At 37.4% G+C, this 22,376-nt stretch overlaps 1 protein-coding gene across 1 annotated transcript in view; it reads left to right on the top strand.

The window, feature by feature from the left end:
* The window catches only part of SMC3 (structural maintenance of chromosomes 3), a 42,916-nt gene extending 42,314 nt beyond the window's left edge, over positions 1 to 602 (top strand). The window contains exon 29 of the mRNA XM_070752737.1: positions 174 to 602. Within this exon, the coding sequence (XP_070608838.1) occupies positions 174 to 245 (72 nt within the window). The 3' untranslated portion in view covers positions 246 to 602. The remainder of the gene's footprint in view (positions 1 to 173) is intronic.
* The last annotated feature ends 21,774 nt before the right edge of the window (positions 603 to 22,376 follow it).

Genomic DNA, 22,376 nt, shown 5'->3' with positions numbered 1-22,376 from the left:
CATTTACATTTGTATTTTTGAAAATATGGACTGCATCATATATTAAGCCATTTATTATTTGTGCAGAAATAATATTGTACACGCAAGGAATCTGACAGCCAACTGAATTATTCACTAATTCTATTAATTGCATTTTTCCAATTATAATTACCAAATCATTTTTTCTTATATAGGTAAGTCATATTGATGTGATCACTGCAGAGATGGCCAAAGACTTTGTGGAAGATGATACTACTCATGGCTAAGTGGACAATAACTGCCAATCTGTTAAGAAAATGTAAAATATTTTAACCAACATTGGGCAATTGTATAAATCTAAATATGCAGTCACTGTTCAGCAGCTACTTTAATATACTACTAGACCATTTCATAATAATTTCCTTATTCTTTGTTTGTACATGTATTCTTTTAGAAAATATGTTTTATATGTGTAGCTTGAAAATGTGTCCTCTGCAAGTTTTTTCGTAAAATGTTTTTCTTGTTTAAATATGTTTATTGTAAACTTCAATTCTTGCTTTCTGGTGTTGATCTTATTGTTACATTGTCTCACATGATTTTTTTTTTAAAAAACAGCTTCAATAAAATAATTGTTTTCAATGCTATAACATATTTCCTTCATGAAAACTTATTTAATCAGGTGCCATCACTTCACAATATTAGTTTGATTACATGGGATATTTTGTCAAAATTTGCATATTAGCGCTAAGCAATAGGGCATGTGGGAAACTAACTATGAGTTGATTTAATTTAATTTTATAGATACCTACATGTTTACCTATACAATTTATAAAACTAATTTTAAACATTTCACCTGATTGATGTACTACAATGACTCACAATTAAATTGATTTTCTATTTCATCAAGAGAATAAAAATGAGTAAGAATCATAACACTAAGAATTAATTCATGTTTGAACCCTGTTCATCCTCTTCTTGTTGCCAAATTATGAGCTATCATTTGATTTCTAGAAAGCAAACTGAGAATGGAAAACATGTTATTAAAATGTAACATTTATCAAGCATATGGAGTTCATGAAGCATAAGTAGGCTGTAAGAAATTTGATCATTATTAGTGTGCTATAAATCTGTAATACACTAAATTTGCTATCCATTTAGAATTGAAATAAGATTTAAGATTTAATTGGATTTGTATGCTGCCCCTCTCCGAGGACTCGGGGCAGCTCACAGCATGTACAGAAAAACAAGAAACAGTAATAAAACAATCCAATTAATAATACGTTAAAAAACAACCTTTAAAATTCTATTTTTAAAAAAACTATCAATACCATTCATTCAAAAATCAAACTAAAGCATTCATTGGTCAGGGGGGAAGATCTAAGGAACCCCAGGCCTGGCGGCAAAGATGAGTTTTTAAACTCTTTCGGAAGGCAAGGAGAATGGGGCAGTACGAATCTCCAGGGGGGAGCTGATTTCAGAGGGCCGGGGCCCCCACAGAGACGGTTCTTCCTCTAGGTCCCACCAGCCGACATTGCTTGGTCGACGGGACCCTAAAGAGACTAACTCTGTGGGACCTCATCGGTTGCTGGGATTCATGCGGCAGAAGGTGGTCTTGGAGATAATCTGATCCTATGCCATGAAGGGGTTTATAGGTCATAACCAACACTTTAAATTGTGTCCGGAAACACAACTGTAGCCAATGCAGTCTGCGGAGTGATGACAAGATATGGGCATATCTTGGAAGGCCCAAAACTGCTCGCACGGCTGCATTTTGGACGAGTTGAAGTGTCCAAACACTCTTCAAAGGTAGCTCCATGTAGAGAGCATTGCAATAGTCGAACCTTGAGGTGATAAGGGCATGAGTGACTGTGAGCAAAGACTCCCTGTCCAAATAGTATTTTTTTCTTATATAAATTTTGTTAAATAAAAAGCAATAGGAAAAACAAAATAAAGGAAGGGAAATTGATAGAATAGAAAACATACATAGCATATTCGCTCTCATCTGTTGATTTTTAATAAATATTGTTGCATAAGCTTTACACAGAAGAGAGAGTTTAAGTGAGAATTTAAAACATAAAGCAAATTTAATATGATTAAAAAATGAAAAAGGGGGTAAATTGTTTTTATTTTTTCTCCACTTTTAAACAGTGCAATATCATATACCTTCAATCTTCAATACAATACAATGAATTTACATTTATATTCAGTATTTATCATCCAACAGTATGCTGCCTCCTTTACTTTTATCACCTGGAAAACTTTCATATAAACTTTTCAATATCATTATACAAACTTACAATACTATTTGATATTGCATCTCATCTATTTGCTTTGACTTATCTATTAAATTTTATTACATTTAGGGCAAAGTGGTTATTTTCAAATGTCATGCATCCTTATTTACCTCTTAAAATTTTCTTTACCATTATCATATACTAAATGCTCTTAAAATAGGAAAATTATTTAATCTTAAATATTAATTACCCATAGTTAATCTTTAAAATCTTACAAGATATTATCATAAGCATATCAAATCCAATAAAATAAAATAAATAAATTCCCAAGGAAAGAGAGGAAACCAAGTTATATCATTTAAAACTACTTATTTTCTAATTTTCTATCATTACATATCAACACCATCGGTTAAATAAAACCTTATCCAGTTCTTAATGAAAATATAGTATTCAGTTATCAATCTGCCTAATTAGTATAAATTTCTTTTATCTAAAAACCTTTAATAAAATATTACCTCTTTTATCATTATATCTATTTCTCATGTTTCATTATGTTAGCCTGTTGTAATTGTATTTTCACTGCCAAACCAATATAATTATCATGCCCTACTCTATTTATACTTCAGTGTTACCTTCCCTACTCTATGTTTTTTTCACTGTATGCCCAGTGTAATCATCTTCCCTAATCTATTTGTATTTTTCCACTGCAAATCCGGTGTAATCATCTTCCCTAAGCGATTTATGTTCTTTCACTGTAAACCCAGTGTAATTATCTTCCCTAATCTATTTATACTTTTTCACTGTAAACCCAGTGTAATCATCTTCCCTAATCTTTATATTTCTTCACTGTAAACCCAGTGTAATCATCTTCCCTGATCTATTTGTATTTTTTCACTAACTTTTCTTATTCCACTTATTTCATAATTACTATATATCAATATTTCGTCATCATCAATAAATTGATTCCGGGTTGGCGACAGGAGTGAAGCAGCTGTGGGGAGGATCTCCTCCCCGGGTTTGCTTTTTTTCCTCCGTTCTGTGAGACCTTTCGGGGCACAGTTTGCTTGGAGGGCGACGTGGAGTATGGGGGATTATTCGGGCACCGATTGCTAAAGGCGTTTCGTGATCGGTGCGAAGAACACCCTCTATCGGAGGTCGGAGGCACCCGTCTCAGCTGTCACCAGTATGGCGGGTCTGAAACTCCAGGGAGCCACCGCAGAGGGAAGCAAGTGAGATACACAGATCTTTCCCAAAACTTTTTTTAAGTCTATACTATGTACTGCATATTGGAGAATCTATTGGAACACCCCTTTTTTACTACAGAAGATATAAAATTACTTTAATTTTCAAATAAACTGCCCCGATAGGAGACCAGGAAACATCGCAGAAATTAGTAAAAAGCGGCGACGGTGAAGTGGCGAAAGCCAGCAGCCCTTTTTGATCGGGGGCTGGACAGCCAGAATCTACTGATCTCGGAGGGGAGTTTAAAATATTTCCCCCCCCCCAAAAGACAGTGTTCAATCTGGATTTATGGAACTATAGAACTGTATAACATCGAAGCGCACAGATACTCTATTTTTGTTTTTCTAGGCGGAGTTGGGGACTAGACTCAAAGACTTCGATAAAATAGGGCGAGCAGAGGAGGGAAAAATTCTTTTACCCCCTTCACATCTTTTTTTTTCTTCTTCCCCTGTTTGATGTTTGCTGACAACTGAACTGTGAAATTTGACAAATAAGGAATTTGGTAAGACTGTTTATTACTGGATATCAGAACATTAGAATATTATAACGTTTAAAATCTGAAAGACGGGCGAGAGAGCTGACAGAGAAAGAGGGACGGCTGTGATCGTGATTATTACAACAGAAAGCAGACGCTGAGGAGAAATAATTAGAGAGACCTTGAAACCTGGAACAGAGAAGCCCGGGGGAGAGCTGGAACAGAGGTGCTAGCACTGACTATTACATGGCAAAAGACCTTGCACTTTCCCCGGTCTGGGTAACGAAAGCGGTGAAAGCATCAGAAGGTGAAAGTGAAAGAAGAGACATTGTATCCAGCGACGGAGGTGTGAAAGTGAAAGAAAAGACATTGTATCCAGTGATCTTTATACTCAATTAACTCAAACAACTAAAATACTTCTTAGAACATTTATAACCCCGGAAAACCTTGGACAAACAATTTCTAACAGCCTAAACAACAAGTAACAAGGGAATTTCGTATTTCATATGTTTGTTTATAATTTTCCTGCCCTTCTCTCACCTCTCTCTCCCTCTTAACTATTTGATATAAAGGTAGATAGGATATAGATATAGACATAGATAGATATATAAAGTAGACACTAAGACTTAGAGTTAGAATTGAATATTATTTACAGTACTTTTTTTAAGATATTATTTTGTTTTCCCTTTTCTTTTTTCTTTTCTTTTCTTCCCTTTTAGTACTATTTTCCTTACTCTATAGATAGATATAAAAAATTTAGAAATTTAAAATATATTATCGCTGTAAAATTTGAACTGCTTCAACTGTTCCCTTTATGAACCCTATATAAATAGACAAATATAGAATACAGACAAATATAGAATATAGATAAGAATTAGAATTGAATTGTGATATCAATAAAGTAAGCAATTTTTTAAAACTGTTTCACTTATTACTTTATATAATAATATTTATATTGCTATTTGTAATTTAGAATTTATAGAAATTAATACTAGAAACCAAAATTAATTAACATACTACCTGTCAACTGGTTAACTATTTAATCAACTCATATAGAATATTAATTTGTATAGATATTTTTATGGTGATCTGGAATAGAATACTTGCCATCCTAGAAAAGCAAGACCAGATCTTAAAAGAGATGGCCAATTATCAACCCAGAGGGAGTAAAAAAACTACACCTATGACAACAACAACAAATATAGCCTCTCCTGCCACTCAAAGGCAAATCGATGAGATGTTGAACGTAGATAAAGAAAAAGAGACTTCATTATTGATGCAAAATATGAACAAAACTTTAACAGTAATGCAAGAGACAATGCTGAAACTGCAGGAGTTGATCACAAATAATCATGTAGAATTAAAAACTGATATACGGAGACTAGAAAATAGAATAGAATCCGCTCAAGCGGAAACACGAAAAAATGAAGAAAAAATAATAATAGTGGGGAAAAAGACTGAACAACATGAAAAAAAATTGGAACAGGTAGATCAAAAACTTATAGTCACATAGAGAATTGGAAAACTCCCTTATCCAGTTGGAATTGGAGAGATCATCATATTTCCTAAGATTCCAAAATGTAGTGGAAGCAGAAAATGAAAATCTGGGGGAGATTATGACAACAATAATTTCAGGGATATTACGGACTAACAGAGAGGAGGTGGTAAGCGAATTAGACGAAATTTACAGAATTAATACGAATTATGCGAGAAGACACCGATTACCGAGGGAGATACATCTAAGATTCTCGAGAAAGATCACAAGGGACAGGGTATACGCAGCCTCTAGAGAGGGGAAAATGACGTACAAAGGTAGAGAACTAAACATCCTAAAACAAATTCCCAGAAAGATCAGAGAACGAAGAAGAAAATACAAAAGCCTAGCTTCCCTCTTGAACAAAAAAGAAATAACATTTAGATGGATAACACCAGAGGGAATGATGATAAAAATAGAGGGAAGAAGGGTGAAAATCGATAACCCAGAAAAGGCACAGGAGATATATGAACGTATAACCACCCTAGACTCATAAATAGAGAGTGGAGACAGATTAGAATCAAGTAAAGAAGAGGAAATAGAACAGAAGGACAAATAGAAAGGAAACAAGACCAAATAAGTTCAGAGGAATTAGGGAAGGAGAAAGGGAAAGAGGAAGGAACCAAGACTAGATCCCAAACGGCAGCTACAGCAGATAAGCAAAACTAACTCTTCTCTCCCCTGAGGGGGACACTGAATTAAATGTCTTCAGACACCAAATTGATCTCAATAAATATAAATGGTCTTAACAACAACTGTAAGAGAAAAAAGGTCTTTTCCAAACTCCTCGGCCAGAAAGCACAAATAATATGTCTACAAGAAGTACACATTAAATTGGCCCATAAGAAATTTCTAGAATATACTTGGAGAACTACATGCATCATTAGATGAAAATGAAAAAAAAAGAGGAGTAGCCACATATGTGAAAAAAGAATTAAAACCAATAGAAATAAAAACCGATCCCAAAGGAAGATATACAATGACGGAAATCGAAATTGTAGGAGAAAAGATATTATTGGTGAATATATATGCCCCAAATCAAGAACTAAAACAATTTTATAAAAAAATTCATCAAATTCTGCTTCAAACCAATTACACGAATATTTGTATGGTAGGAGACTACAATGGAATTGTAGATCCAAATATAGATCACAAAACAGGAAATAAAAGCAAAATGAAAAGACCCACATTACCTAATACGTTCAATAAAATGACAGAGGAATTAGACTTAACAGATATGTGGAGATTGAGACACCCTAAAGATAAACAATTTACCTTCCATTCAATACCACATAATTCATTATCAAGAATAGATATGGTCTGGTTAAGCAAGAGACTACATAAGTCAATAAAATCTTTAGAAATAGAACCAAACACATGGGCTGACCACAACCCGATAACAATAACCTGGCAAGGAAAAAAAAAAGAATACAGGAGATGATCATTGAACACAAACTTACTCCAAGATGAGAAATATATAAAGACGATTAATAAAGAAATAAAATTATTCTTGGAAGAAAATAGAAAACAACCCACCACAACACAAATATTGTGGGACACACTAAAGGCATACACTAGGGGAATAACAATATCATACTCAGCCAAAAAATTAAAAGAAGAAAAAGCAGAATATAATCACTATACAAATAGAATAGTGAGCTTGGAAAAAACCCTTCAACAAGATCCCACAAACAATCAAACAATAAATTCACTAAGAGAAACCAAATACAAAATAAACTCTATAGAACAACAAGAACTTGCCAGAAACATTAAATGTCTAAAACAAAAACACTTTGAAATGGCCAATAAGCCAGGTAGATGGCTCTCTCAAAAAATTAAAAAAGCAAGAAGTGATAAATTAATCTACCAATTAGAAGATAAAAATGGAACACTACAATATGATGAACAGCAGAAAAAAGAAATAGTACAGGACTATTACCAAAATTTATATAAAGAGGAACCAGTAGAAGATACAAAAATTACCAAATATATAAATGAAAACAATATATTAAAAATAGAAGAGCCGGATAAACAACTTTTAAATATGAAAATAACTATCCAGGAAATTCAAACAGCTTTAAAAAAACAAAAAAATAACAAAACTCCAGGTCCAGATGGACTACCAGGAGAATTCTATAAACATAATAGAGAATTATTCGAACCCATATTATTGGAAACCTATAATGAAATCCTGGAACAAGCTCAAATCCCGAACACTTGGAGAGAATCATATATTACAATGATTCCCAAAGATGGCTTAGACAAACAAAAAATAAAAAAATATAGACCAATATCCCTAATAAATGCTGACTATAAGATCTTTATGAAGATTCTATCAGAAAGACTAAAAAACATCCTAAATAAAATAATCAACGTAGATCAAAATGGTTTTCTACCAAATAGACAAATCTCAAGGTGTACAAGGACAGTCCTAGACATAATAGAATATTGTGAAGCACACCCAGGAGAACAGGTTGCTCTTGCCTTTCTAGACACGCAAAAAGCCTTCGATAGTGTTAACTGGCGATATCTACAGGAAGTAATGAAAGAATTAAAGATAGGCGCTAAATTTGAGAATATTATTAGTAATATCTATACAACACAAACAGCCAGAGCGATAATTAATAACGATATGACCAAACCAATCTCGATAGAAAAAGGTGTAAAACAGGGATGCCCAATGTCCCCTTTATTATACATATTAACACAGGAAATACTATTGAATAAAATTCGACATAATAAAGAAATAAAAGGAATCAAGGTTAAAGATGAAGAGTATAAATTGCAGGCATATGCAGATGATATTGTATTTTTCATAGAAGACCCTATAAGATCTGGTCCAGAACTAATTAAAGAAATAGAGAAATGTGGGGAACTGTCAGGACTAAGAATCAATAAACAAAAAACAATGCTTATGACAAAAAATATGACTATAAAACAAGTCAAGAAATTGGAAGAATATACAAACGTACAAACTACAAAAAGAATTAAATATTTAGGGTTAATAATATCAAATAAAATGGCATCTCTCAAAAAGGACAATTATAATAAACTTTTACAAGAAACAAATAAAAATTTGGAAAAATGGAAAGACCTGCAATTGTCCATGCTAGGCAGAATCGCCGTGATAAAAATGGACATTCTGCCAAAATTTCTCTATCTTTTCCAAGTTGCCCCCATTAATATTGAACAAAAATTCTTTAACGAGATCAACAATTTTTTTTCCAAATTTATCTGGCATAATAAGAAGCCAAGAATCAAATTTAGGTATCTCCAAGACTCAAAAAGTAGAGGAGGATTAGGGCTTCCGGATCTAAAACAATACTACAGGGCAGCGAGCCTAACATGGATAAAGGAGTGGATTAACCTTACAAATAAAAAAATACTGGTATTGGAAGGGCATGATCTACAGATGGGCTGGCATGCCTACATATGGAAAGATGAAAAACAAAAACTAACTACCTTCAATAAACATCTGATAAGAAAATCGCTCCTTAAAACATGGTACGAGATTAAAAAAACTTTTTACAATAAAATTCCCAGATGGCTATCCACTATGGAAGCTATAACACAGCCAAATTTAATAGACCCAAGATTATTAGCTATAAAGAAATCCTACACCCAAATGGTGACCTAAAAACTAGACAAGAATTGGAGTCACAAAACTACAAGATTGACTGGTGGACATATACACAAATCAAATCTAGATACAATAAAGATAAACAAACACCAGGCATAGCAATCTCCACTCAAACCCTAGATAAGATACTAACAGGAGGCGAGGACAAACAGATAACTAAATTATATCAGATTCTATTAGAACAGGACAAGGAAAAGGAAGTGATTAAAAACCCTATGGTAGCTTGGGAGAAAAATATACAAAGAGAAATCCATATAGCGGAATGGGAAAAAACATGGAATGCAATAACCAAAATTACCCTATCATCCGCATATAAAGAAAATTATTACAAGCTCTTCTACAGGTGGTACCTTCCACCGGCGCGATTAGCCAAGATCTATCCAGCACTACAAAACATATGCTGGAAATGTAAGAAAGAGAAAGGCACTTTCTTCCATATGTGGTGGTCCTGCCCGAAAATTCAAAAGACCTGGAAAACTATTCATAATTGGCTCAAGGAAATTACAAAGGAAGAAATAGAGTATTCGCCCGAGGGCATGCTTCTTGGAATTTGGAAAAGACCATACTCAAGGCAAACACTCTTCCTACTGACACATATAAACACAGCGACTAGAATTGCAATAGCGCAAACATGGAGAAGTGAACAGATCCCCAATGAAAATCTAATAATAGATAAGATATATTCATGCGCAGAGATGGATGAAATGACAAACTTACTTAAGGGAAATAGAATTAACGAATTTAAAAGCATGTGGTGTAATTGGCACGAATGGATTCAGGAAAAATTTCTTACATAACAGGATACAAAATTGCAGTACAAACTGTAAACAACAAATACCTTTCAAATGCTTTTATGACGCTTATTATTGCATAGTATTAAGATAATGTTATTTTTAAGACCTAACTTAACTAAGAACGATTGTAACAGGTAAAAAACTTGGATAAGATCTGTTTATGGAACAAACAACTTGTGATATATGTACTTAAGAAAACAATAAAAAGAATGTAAAAAAAAATTGATTCTTTATAATTTTTTAAAAAATTATTTCTAATTTATTTTTCTAAAGTAACCAACAAAATCTTTATTTATTTAATAATTTATTAAACCTTTATGAATTTTTATCTTTGATTATCAGAATCAATATTCTGTAATTCCCAAGAGTAGTATTTAATTCATCATGCTTCTTCTTTTCTCTTCCTTTCTTCCAATTAATGCATACAATAAAACATTATATAAAAAAGTATAGTAACAATATAAATCAAAGTACCATCAATCATAAATTATTCTCAAAAAACAATTATCCTGCTCAATTTATAGATTTTTAAATATTGATGATATTCGGCCTATGTATTTCTTTTTTATTATTTTTACCCTTCCTTCCATTGTATTTCCCAATTACATAACATATAAGAGCCATAAAGTTTCAAGTAGACATTAATCATAAATTCATCTATTCATCAAATCAATTATTCTTTTGTACTTTCATCATTGTTCAAATCTTCTTTCCTCCATTATTCTTTCTTTAACACATTTGCCCCTTGTGTAACAGCATACATAGCATAATTAAATATTCTCACATTATATATTCAATCTATTCACTTCACTCAGACAGTTCCTAGGTTTTAATCATCAACAAGAACAACTAATATACTCCTTTTTTTCTCACAGATAAACAAAGAAGGTTCTTTGTAAGTTCACTATAGTAGATAAGATGTTCCCAAAACAAAGTCAGCATTTGTCAAAGAATAAATCCAGAATTTCTCTTGTAGTAGGTCCTCTAACCAGCAAGTGGAGCTGTTTTGCAAATTCCTTAGAGTTCCTTCATTTTCTTACATGAAAGCTAAAATATCTTGGTAAAATAAAAGGTAAATCAATCTTCTTAGAATTTTTTTAGGATATTACTATAATCCAATTTATATACAGTATCTTTACTTATTAAATCCACTTTTGGGCTCTTGCTGTTTCAGAAGCTTTCGCTGTCTCCTCACCACGGATACAGCTGCTTCCTCCCATTTCCAGTAATTTTATTTTTTACTCCGAATTCAAAATAAGCTAAAACAGTCTCCAATATTTCCTTGGCCACTTCACTCACCAGCACAGCTTAGAATTCCTCCTTCCTTTCTCCAGCACAGTTCTTAAAGTTCTCTTCCCAGGTGTTCCCTCGCTGCTTCAATCCTTATGTTGCCGTGTCAGCGCCATGACGTAGGTCGACTCAGGCATGGCTGCCTGGCCGATTTCACACCACCACCGGTGGAGTTCAAGCCGGTTTGTCTGTAGGGGATATGCCGACCCCAAACCAGACCCCCGGCAGCGACCCATCTTCACCTCCCCTCTAGGGAGAATCTGGCCCGGTTCCATAGGAACCAGGACCCCCAGGTGGTGGGGATTCAAAGCACCCCCATGGGTGAAGGGGAACTTTGTGCCATCGTAGCCATTGACACCCTCCCCCCTCTGGCATTTCTTCCTCCACACACATCCTTTCCTTACATTTCCAGGATACCATTGTATTTCCATCTGGAGGCTACAACATTTGAAGAGGAAAATTTCTATTGTTCTAAAAGAATTATTTTATAGAACTGCAGAAACGTGGATATTACAGACTTCATTTGCAGCACAGAAATTGAATTGAGAAAGGGAACTGAACATTATAAAATAATAATAAAAATAAAAGCAAAATAAAAGAAGAATTGAAATAAAACGGAGCAGATGGGAGAAGATTTAGACAATGATAAAAGTACAAATTTACAAGACTGATAAATGGTCATTTGATTATTAATTGAACTACTAATTGAAATGTGAGATAACTTATATTTGTAATATTGAAAGGAGAAGGAGCAGGTAGAAGACGACTTAGATAATGATAAACTTATAACTATAAGGTTCTTAAATGGATTTGTAGAGATAATTTTGAATTTAACTGATTATCTGAATTATAAGATTATTATGTGAATTATAATGGTAAAGAAAAACAGGGAAAGGGAAAAGAGATATAATAAAGCTATGATTATTAAAGGAGGATTAATATGGGAAGAATAAATAGTATTGATTATGATTAATATATATTTTTGAAGTATGGGATTTCAACTCAATAGAAGATTGTTATTTTCAGAAATATGGTGAAAACAAATAGATGTAAGATTATTTCACTGAGATGATTTGTGAAAATCAGATCAGGGATTATTATATTGGGCTGATAGCGAAAGTTAGTGATATATAGATATACACACACATACATACACACATACATACATACTAGGGAAGATTATTACACTGTTAGACAGTGGAACATAGATTAGGGAAGATTATTACATTGGAAACGATAATGAAAAATATATAGATTAGGGAAAATTATTATTGTACTGGGATTGATAATGGAAGATACTTTCAGTGAAGGATAAATATAAAAATACGTTACACTATAATTATGATTTGCTAAATTAGAAATGATATATTTGTAAAATGAAAGGAATGATATGTTTAAGCATAGAAAGAAGATAATATAATTTAAATTCTTAATAATAACCTTTCCTCCTCCCCTGTATTTCTATTGTTATAATTAGAACAAAGGCATGATATGAACCATTTTTTTTTCCTCTTGTATAAAGAGAAGTAAATTTGGAACTATCCTTGTAAAGGGCAGTCACAATAAAATGAGGGTTTAAAAAACATGAATGAGATAAGTAAGAATATAAGAAATGGAGTGAAGCATTATGGCATAGTTTTGGTAGAAAAAAGCAAACAGCCAAGAGAAATTTTGATAGCTAATAGCATTTTGAACCCGAATGAGAGTAGAAAACAATCTTTGAAATCCGGATGACAAAATTAGAAAAGGAGGTAGCACAAGATGAATGATGTGTACCAAAACAGTTAAATAATTAAGAATTTTGATTAAGAATTTGACAATTGATACTATATTGTATTGTATTCTAATTTGAAGGTATGTGAATTTGTATTTCTGTAAGGTGTGGGGAAAAAATTATACCCACCCACCCCCCTCAAAAAAAAGATTAGTGCCCAGGAGAGGCTGGAACGGTTCAGTTTTCGACAGGGCGCAATTTTTAGTGGCAAGGGCTTTCTGCAAAAATTATTGGAACCTAGAGGAGAGGAGACATTGAAATTTTCAAAAGGTAAATAAACCCGGTTGGGCAGGATTGGGAAGGGGGCAAAGGATAAGACATCTCAGTGAGTTGGGGGAGGCCTTGGGTGGTCGGAAGCACTAGGGCTCTCCGTGCTTTTTCCCACCCTGAGATACCTCATGCACTTAACGACCCACGCAGTCAATTAGCAAATATGTGGGTGAAGACAGGGAATGTTCATGTCCATTCAACATGATTCACTCCCATGAATCCTAGGGTTACAAAAGTAATTGGCAAGCTTCATTATATTGTAATTCAAGGATTACCTGCATATGAAGGAGCCTGCTTGAATTTGATTAGACATCAGGTATGATTACTATATATGCAATCAATTTTTCCGTTGTTGCATAGTTTGATCTTCTAACACTGTATTGTGGACAAGGTTTTTTTCTAGTATTAATGCCAGATTGATTCTTGCCATTTTTCAGCATAAAAAAACCACAGCATTTCCGTCTAAATATTATGTTACAAGAATTTAAAACGGTCTTATCTGTCACTGGAGATGGAGCTGACAGCAAAGAGTTGACAGTGCCTCTTATTATTGGGCAGGATGTAAAGACTACATATATGTGGAAAAAAATAATTCCCTTCATTCCTACACCCTGTTTGTGGCTTTACTTTCCTGTCTATTCTGGGAATGAAGAAAAGGAGAAAGAATCAACAACTGCAGGAAAATATATCCTGGTATTCTGAACCATCAGACTGGCATGCTGGTGGGAGGCCAAAATGAAAAAGGCTAAGTGGGCAGCCAAGGGACCCGGCGAAGAGACTCATCAGCTGAATGAAAAGAGGCAAGTACAGCAATAACTGCACACCGGCACACATCCCAATGTGGCTTGATTGGAGCAGAAAGATTTTTTAAAAATTGGAGCAATTGCCACTTGCACGGGTTAGAAAGAAAACCAGGGGAAAGTGGCTGTGGGGAGAAAGATGCTGCCAGTACTAGCAATTCTTCAACAGTGTGGGAAAATTATACGACATCATCAAAACATCCAAGTTTCAACCAGATAGAACCTAACAAATCACGCTTTACTCCACCAACAGAACAGTGATGTGAAAAGGACAAGAGAGAAATAAGATGGCAGAGTGATAACAAGTACAATAAGTAAACTATATATTCAAGTTTACAGTAAACTGATTGATTACAGCGGTCCTCAACGTTTCTAGCTATGCAGATCAGTGCCACGGGGAGGGGATTGCACAAATTTCAGGGTTATGTCATAGAAGTGTACATTTCTAAAAATGAAAAAGCTAAAATGAAATAATTGCTATTCATGAAAATGTTCTATGAAAATATTTCATAGAAGCAGAACTATTTCCATTCATTAAACAAAGTGACATGACTAATTCTTTAATTTTTACACTTGGGTTAATCTAGGAAAAGCATAGAACAGTGCTAGCAATTTTCTTGTGTAATGAACACAACTTTCAAAATATCTGTGGTTTTTAAAGTCTTACACATTTAAGTGAGGAGTTGGTTCCACTTACCTTCCCTACCAGTTCTCATCTCGTTGGAAGTGTGAGTTTTGCGCACACATGCTTGCTTTGCTCACATGCACACCTGTCACATCAGGAAATTAAATCTCTGCATATGTGCAGAAGCCATTGAAGGAGCAGTGACCAGAGGATTGATTCAGAGATGTGGCCAGCTGGCCATCACTGCCAATTCAGTGAGCGAGGGCAAATTTCCACTACCGGCTGAGGTGAAGCAGTCCGAACTGACAGCAACCCACCACTGATTTAAGTTCTTAACTATTTTAAAATCTTATACATTTTTAACTATAATTTCATATGACTGGCAAGGAGCGACACAATTAACTAAGCATCCACAAATAATATTATGGAAATACCCAGTGGAAATATGCTAATTACAATTCCTTCCAACTATCACCATTGCCAAGTTATAATTGTAAAGTTTTAATAAGTATAAGTAACAACTGCAAATCCACAAATTATTTTCTTGTAATGCATATCATAGGAGATTTTACACATGTTGCAGCAAATATATGGTTATTAAGAGAATAGGACTACAGGATTATATATAAAATTTGAATCTGAATGCAAATGAAACTTTTCTGTAAGCATATTTATGATACAGTGCCATAATGTAAATTTAAGAGTACAGTACATTGTTCAGAGAATTACAATCCACAGTATATTTTCTTTGACTGACAGAGCTGACCCTACCAAATGTAACTTGTTAATCAATATGTATACAAGGAACACATTGTTCGATTCCTACAGCATTTTATAAGGCTCTCATTTTCTTTCCTGCAAGTTCTCCCACAAATCATTCCTAAGTTGAAACTCATAAATCATTTCTATTCATTGGCTTACAAAAGTAAGCCATCTTATTCCACGTTTTTAATACAACCATGTCTAATGCAACACAGGCTTTATCCTTTTAATCTTGGAATATTATTACAGATTTTGCTACAAGAGAAAACAAACATAATTTAGTGGAAAGGCGCATAGTTTGAAAATTATATTCAAATATCAAGATATTTATGTTGCATAAAACTAGTTCTCCAATCAAACATTTTCTTGGTTTAATTATTAACTCCAAATTAATGTGCAAAATTAATTCTATTTTTCTGTCTAATTAAAATACACTAGCCAAAATATATTTTCGCTATTGTCAGAATTATAATGTAAAACAAAATTGTCCGAATGAATTTGCCCTTCAAATTTCTTCAGAACAGTAGCTAAATTATTCCATCACAGAGGGAACTTGAGTTTTTACTGTCCTGCTCCAACACCTTAATTGCTGTATATTGGTTCTCCTTTGTGATATGAAAAGCAAATGCAGCTATTCCATGAAGACATGGGGTAAATACTGGCAGAACATTTCTTCCTTACCTCAAAGTAAGTGTTTTGAAGTCAGGCTTCCTGTCTGGAAGATACGGATTCCAGCCAGCCTTGTATTCTAGAAGCTATTTTCCAAAGATTAAAGCAGTCACAGTTTTTAGCATTAAGTATAATTTCAAGATTAAATTACAATTTTAATATTAGTAGATCAGATAGATAACATAGAATGTGTGCTAACATTAACTTCTAATTCCAAACATAAATTAAAAGTTACCGTTACCATTTCTGGTGCAAAACTTTAAGTAGTAAAAATGAGAAATTCAGCATGTTTGTTATATGTCTATTCACGTTAGTTCTACTTACTAATGTTTCTACAACATTTTCTGACCAGCTGTTCAAAATTACATTACTGGTTTTTTTTTAACTTACCAGCTGTTTCATTAAAAAAACAATAGTAATTTCAAATTGTTACCCTGTTCCCATTCTTCTTAAGGTTCAGGGACAAAGTGTGAAGTAGTGTGACTCTTGAAGCAAGCAGTTCTTTTTAGCTCGCCTACTTTATAAGCACAGTGGATAAGTATTAATTTTAAATGCTCTCAAAAGATTGTTTTAGCTGCTTCAAATTACACTTGTGCAATGGTAGTTATCTTTTCTGATTGTTACAAAAATTGCTGCAATTCCTTTAATTTCTTTTAATCAGATTTATTTTTATTTATGTCACAGAATATGACAATCCCAGCAATTATTAATATCTTTCCAAAAAACCCAAGCAAAAGCTGTATCATTTAATATAGAGGAAAGAAATAATCCAATTATCTTCTCTTCCTCATAGGTTAATTTATTATTAAGAAATGATGAACAGCAATCTCCCTGTTTACAAAAGAAATTGCAACCAGAATTTGTAAACAATTGGTGTTTGTGTCCCTTGTAAGTATGTCACAGATTTTTTTAAAAAACATATTTTTCTACAACCTAAAGCTAATTGGATAAAAAAATCCCAAAATGCAGTACTTTTTGTCAAACCAGATCTGTGGAAGGGTAATCTTGGTGATTGGAAGGAAATGGTTGGGGTGTGGAATTTTTAGGAAAGAAAGATTCAGCATAAAACCAAAAAAATGTAGGTCAGAAAGGAGGGAAATATATGTTAGAATATACCTTAAAGTGGTAGACACATGCTTTATAGCAGTGATTTTCAACCCTTTTTTGAGCTGCGGCACATTTTTTACATTTACAAAATCCTGGGGCACACCACCAACCAAAATGACACAAAATGACAGTCTAACACAGTACATATTATACATATAGTTAATAATATAGTTTCTAAATGTATTTATACTCACTTAATGTGAAACCTGGGCCTGTTTTGATGAACACAAAAGGGAAATCCTGGCAGGAATGGTAGAAAGACACACACGAAGCTCTTCCTCAACAGTTGTCAGTCTCTCTCTGTTTTTAGTTTTTATCGCAGTCAAGCTTGAGAAGCTCAGTTCGCATAGGTATGTGGTTGAAAACAGGAGCTATGTCAAAATAGCTTTGTTGGCCCAAATGGGGAACTCCTTGGCGACAGATAACCAAAAACTGTCCAAAGGAAGATCAGCAAACTTTTGTTTTAAACCACGATTAGAAATCGGGGCCATGGGGAGGAGTAGCAGCTTCAACTACTTGCCGCGGCCACACAATGACAAGTGCACGGCAGCCCGAGCAGGGACCTTCCTGGGTGTAGATGAGAGGCAGCCTACTATTGGTTCATTGCTAGTGGTTGGGATGAATCGTAGAAGGTGATTGGTCAGTGAGCATTCCCTGTGCCTCCACTCTTCCTGTTGCTGATAGCTGGAGGGATTGTGAGGGGAATGTTTATGTTCAGATGGAGGTGGCTGGCGGCGGGCTGGATAAATGACCTCTGCAGGCCGTGTCTGGCACACGGGCTCTAGTTTGGGGACCCATGTTTAATTTCCCCATGGCACACCTGACAATGTCTCATGGCACACTAGTGTGCCGCGGCACACTGGTTGAAAAATACTGCTTTATAGAATATAAAAACAGCAAGGATGAGATGCCAGAGAGGACATCTCCAACATAGTTTGGCCCAGCTGACCAGGTTTGATAATTTGCCAGAGCCAACTTGCCACAGCAAACTCATCATGACCAACTCATTATGGGACTATTCACTAGGGCCAACTTGCCATGAAACAACTCGTGGCAGAATATATGATTATCAAAGAAATAGTGGAAAAGAATAATTGAAGAAAGGATACCAAATAGGGGGGAAATGATATGTGAATGACAAAAAATAAAATATTTTTTAAATTATTTTAAATAATTAAATTGCAGCAACTTTTCCTGTGGCAAGTTGGCTCCCCCCCTCACATTTAGATAAGCTTTATATAATCTCAATTATTTTTCATTCCACATATCAAGCTCTCGACTAGTAGCCATTATTTACTCTTTTATACATTCACACACGGAAGCTTGATATTGCAACTGCAATAGTGGCTACAAAATTATATTTTACTGCCAACATCAGAAAACTCAACTTGAAGAAAAATAGTTTTGACAGAAGCTATACTGATATTTTATTTGATGTAAATCATTCATGCATTTGTTTTGTAAACCATGCATACAAAGTACAGTGGTACCTCTACTTATGAACTTAATTCGTTCCGTGACCAGGTTTGTAAGTAGAAAAGTTCATAAGTAGAACCAATTTTTCCCATAGAAATCAATGTAAAAGTGAATAATGCATGCAAACGCATCCCAAAACAAACCCCTTTTGCCTTATTACCGCCGGCATCCAGATCCTTGTTCAGGGGCAGATGGAGGAGGCAGGACGGGAAAGACAGCGGAGGCTGCCAGGAAGGAGCCTCATAAGTGGATTAACACACATGGGAAGCTGCCTGGCGGCTTATCAGTGGGCGGGACTTCCACCCTCCTTGAAAGTGTTTCAGTGGTGGCGACAGGCAGAGGGGAATCCCGGCCATGGCAAGGACTGGCGCTTTGGCCTCAGACAAGGACTGGCGCTTCGGCCTCAAACAAGGACCAGTGCTTCGGCCTCAGACAATGCTCTGAGCTCTGGTCCCACGCCAAGCACAGCTGCCAGTGGGGTTTCCCCTCAGCCTGGCTTCCACACAGGCCGGGTGGGAGGGACTGCACAGCGGTTTGGGGGAAAAGCCATTAAGGTGCCTCCAAAGCCATGGGAGGGAGGAAGAGATGCAGGTGAGTGGAGGGAGGTGTCTCCCATCTTGTCTCCCATGAAACTCCTTGGTCCTCTCCTGGCCTGCATGAGGCACTAGAAGGATGCCCATGAGGCAGGGTGGGGAGAGCTAGTCAGAGGATGAGGAGGGTGCCTCTGAAGCCGAGGGGAAGGAAAGAGATGCAGTTAGGAAGGGGGGGGGTCGTGGAACTCCACTCTCTTTTCCACTCTCGGCCATGCAGTTAGGAAGGATTTGGAGAATTGGGTCTGGGGGACAGCGCCATGGTCCCAGCTGCCCACGTTCATTCTCCATTGACTCTGGAAGGAGAGTCCATCATGGGTTGTAAACCAATCCTATTGGTAGAGACTGAGTTAATTTAAATAATTAATTAACTGGCACCGCCCCCTTAGCAGCCCCCATGAGCCAGTTTTAAAAACTCAGTCTAAGTGTAGAGACGTTTGAGTTTTTCTTCTGAGTTACCTCATGTTATTTGAACATATATGGTTTAATTAAAATTGATTAAATTTGATTAAATTACTTAATTAATTATGTTAATTATTTAATTTTTTTTTACCGTTTTAATGTTTTTTCTTCTGTTTCTACAGGTGAGATCAAGTGATCCTGTAAGGGGTCTCTGCCCTCCGTGGGCACTCCCCCACCGTTTTCTCCTCGGGGGCCCCTTCCCTCAGCGGGTACCACCCCAAGCGAGGAGCGACACAGCCTGGGGTCCCTGGCCTCCGAGGCCAGACCCGGCTGCGAGCCGAAGGTGGGAGGGTCCGCCCCCCCCACTGGGAGGCTTGGGGGAAGCTCCGATTCCCCAGAAACAGCGTTTTTGGAAAGCTGGCTGGGCGCCAGCGCCTCTCAGCTGTTCGGCGGAGCGGAAAAAAGCCGCCGCCGAAGCCGCCGCTTCCTGGATCGCCGTTTCGGCGAAAAGTTAAAAGGAGCTGTCAGAAGCGCGGGGCTGGCTGTGAAGAGGCTGATGACCCTGGGGGTGTTGCCCCCCCCTAAGGGTGACGCGAGGAGCCAGCAGCACTAAAAGTGCAAGTTCCTTCAGCAGTTGCTCTCGCGCCCGCCATTTTGTTGCCAAGGCGGGAAAACGTTGCTCTCCGTTCCGTTGCTGGGCGCGAACAACAGGAACTGGGCTATTCTGCGCATGCGCAAGGCCCAGGGGTGTCGGATCGCCATTTTGTGCTCATTTTTGGTGAAGAAAGCTGTCAGCGATTTCTAATCTGTGAGTACAATGGAAGATCAATCACTTCCAGTGAAGCTGCCCTCTCCTAGCACGGTTCCCAAGGCCAAAGCTAGGTCCAAAGATAAGGCCAAGGCCCAGCACTCCTCTTCCTCGCTTAAGGAAGCTGAAAAGCAGATTCAGGCCTTGGAAAAGAGGTTGGAGGCGGCCCTTCACACCCCCTTGACCATTTCTCCTCTGTCTGCGCAGTATTTGCCCCTGGCCAGGGACACATCTACTCTTAATCCTGCTATAAGACCAGCAGAGGTGCTGTCAGACCACGATTGGTCTCCAGACAGACAGATGCCAACTATGCCTCGGGTGCTCCCTTCTCCTGGTCCTATCCAGCCTAGGCCAGGGTCAGCAAGTCAGTCTCTAAGGAGCGGCCAGGGACCCTCAGCCACCTTCACCCCAACAGCAGCGGGGCTTCGGGGTCCACCTGAGACTTGGCCTTCTGCAGGGATTAGACCTCAGCCAGATACTTGGCCTCAGATGTCCCCTTCGGTTCAGGATTTAATTAATAATGCCTACACTCAGGGGATGGCGGCGGGGGTGCAACAAGTTACACAGCAGCCTCGCCAGGTGCAATCAAAAAATCTGTGGTGCGCACCGCCGCCCTCAGGATTGGGGTCTTGGGCTGAGGAAGCAAACCCTTTAGAGGAAACTGAATAAGACTATGAGCTGTCTGATGACGAGACACCACCAGAGCAGCCTGTGGCGGCTGGGCTTTTTAAAGCCTCAACTTTCAGGGTATTGCTTCATAAGGCCAAACAGACTGTAGACTTGCCAGGTCCTGGAAAATCAACAGACACCACTGATGGGACCAAACCGGCTACAGTCCTTTTTAAGGAACCCCAGCCTGAGTCAGAGCACATTCCATCCTCTGATATTATCCAACAGAGTGTAAAAAGACCCTGGCAACATCCAGCTGCCGCTCAGGGCCCCTCTGCAGTGGAGCGCAGATTCTACACGTTTGATGAGGAGGTAGAAAAATTACTGGAGTTCCCTCCTATAGATCAGCCTGTCATGCAGCTGATCTCCAAGTCCTTAGTACCATCTGAGACAGGCGATAGCCTAAAGCCTGAGGACAGAAAGGCAGAGGTGTTGATACGCAAAACCCACCAGATGGCGAGCTGGGGATTTCGAGCAGCGGCGGCTGCTTCCTTTTTCACGAGAGCATCTATCGTATGGCTGCAAGAGATGCAGGCCAGACTTGGACCAGATGAGGGTCGCTTGCGACAGGATCTTGGGAAGCTGTTGGCAGCAGCAGAGTTTTCAGCGGACGCCACTCTGCATGCGGCCAAATTTTCGGCCAGGAGTATGGCGGCCACACTGTCATCAAGGCGCCTGCTCTGGCTGCGAAGCTGGCCAGCAGACCTAAAGTCCAAATGGAACCTGGTCTCGGCACCCTTTCAAGGGGAAAAGCTTTTTGGGGAAGCGTTAGATCCTGTCCTTGTGGAAGACAAGGATAAGAGGAAGTCCCTCCCCAGAGCCTACAGGTGCCAGGAGCGTCGCTTTACTCCCTACCAACGCAGGCCGTCCTTTCGGTGGGACTCTTCTGCTCCAGCGGGTCAAAATACCAGACCCTATTCCCAGGCCCAGTATAATTCCAACTCGTTCCGAGGAGATAGAGCGCCCTTCCAGGATCGCCAGAGAGGGTATCAACAGTCGAGGCGTCCCTTTCGTGGCAACCAGAGGGGCTTCAAGCGCCCTAAGTGACTCTTTTCAACAGCCCCTGGGAGGAAAACTTCGCTTTTTCGAGGCCGCATGGCGGACTACGTCTTCCGACAGGTGGGCGTTAGCAACTGTCTCCCAGGGCTTGCACTTGGAGTTCCTCCAGCCCCCACCATACCGTTATGTTCAGTGCCCAGTTCAGCGGGACCCCCTGAAGAGGTCACAGCTTCAGCAGGAGGTATCCCACCTCTTGGA

The sequence above is a fragment of the Erythrolamprus reginae genome, chromosome 5, assembly GCF_031021105.1.
Source record: "Erythrolamprus reginae isolate rEryReg1 chromosome 5, rEryReg1.hap1, whole genome shotgun sequence".
NCBI lineage: Eukaryota > Metazoa > Chordata > Lepidosauria > Squamata > Dipsadidae > Erythrolamprus > Erythrolamprus reginae.
Note: the sequence above shows the minus strand (reverse complement) of the source record. Positions and strands in the feature narration are given on the sequence as shown.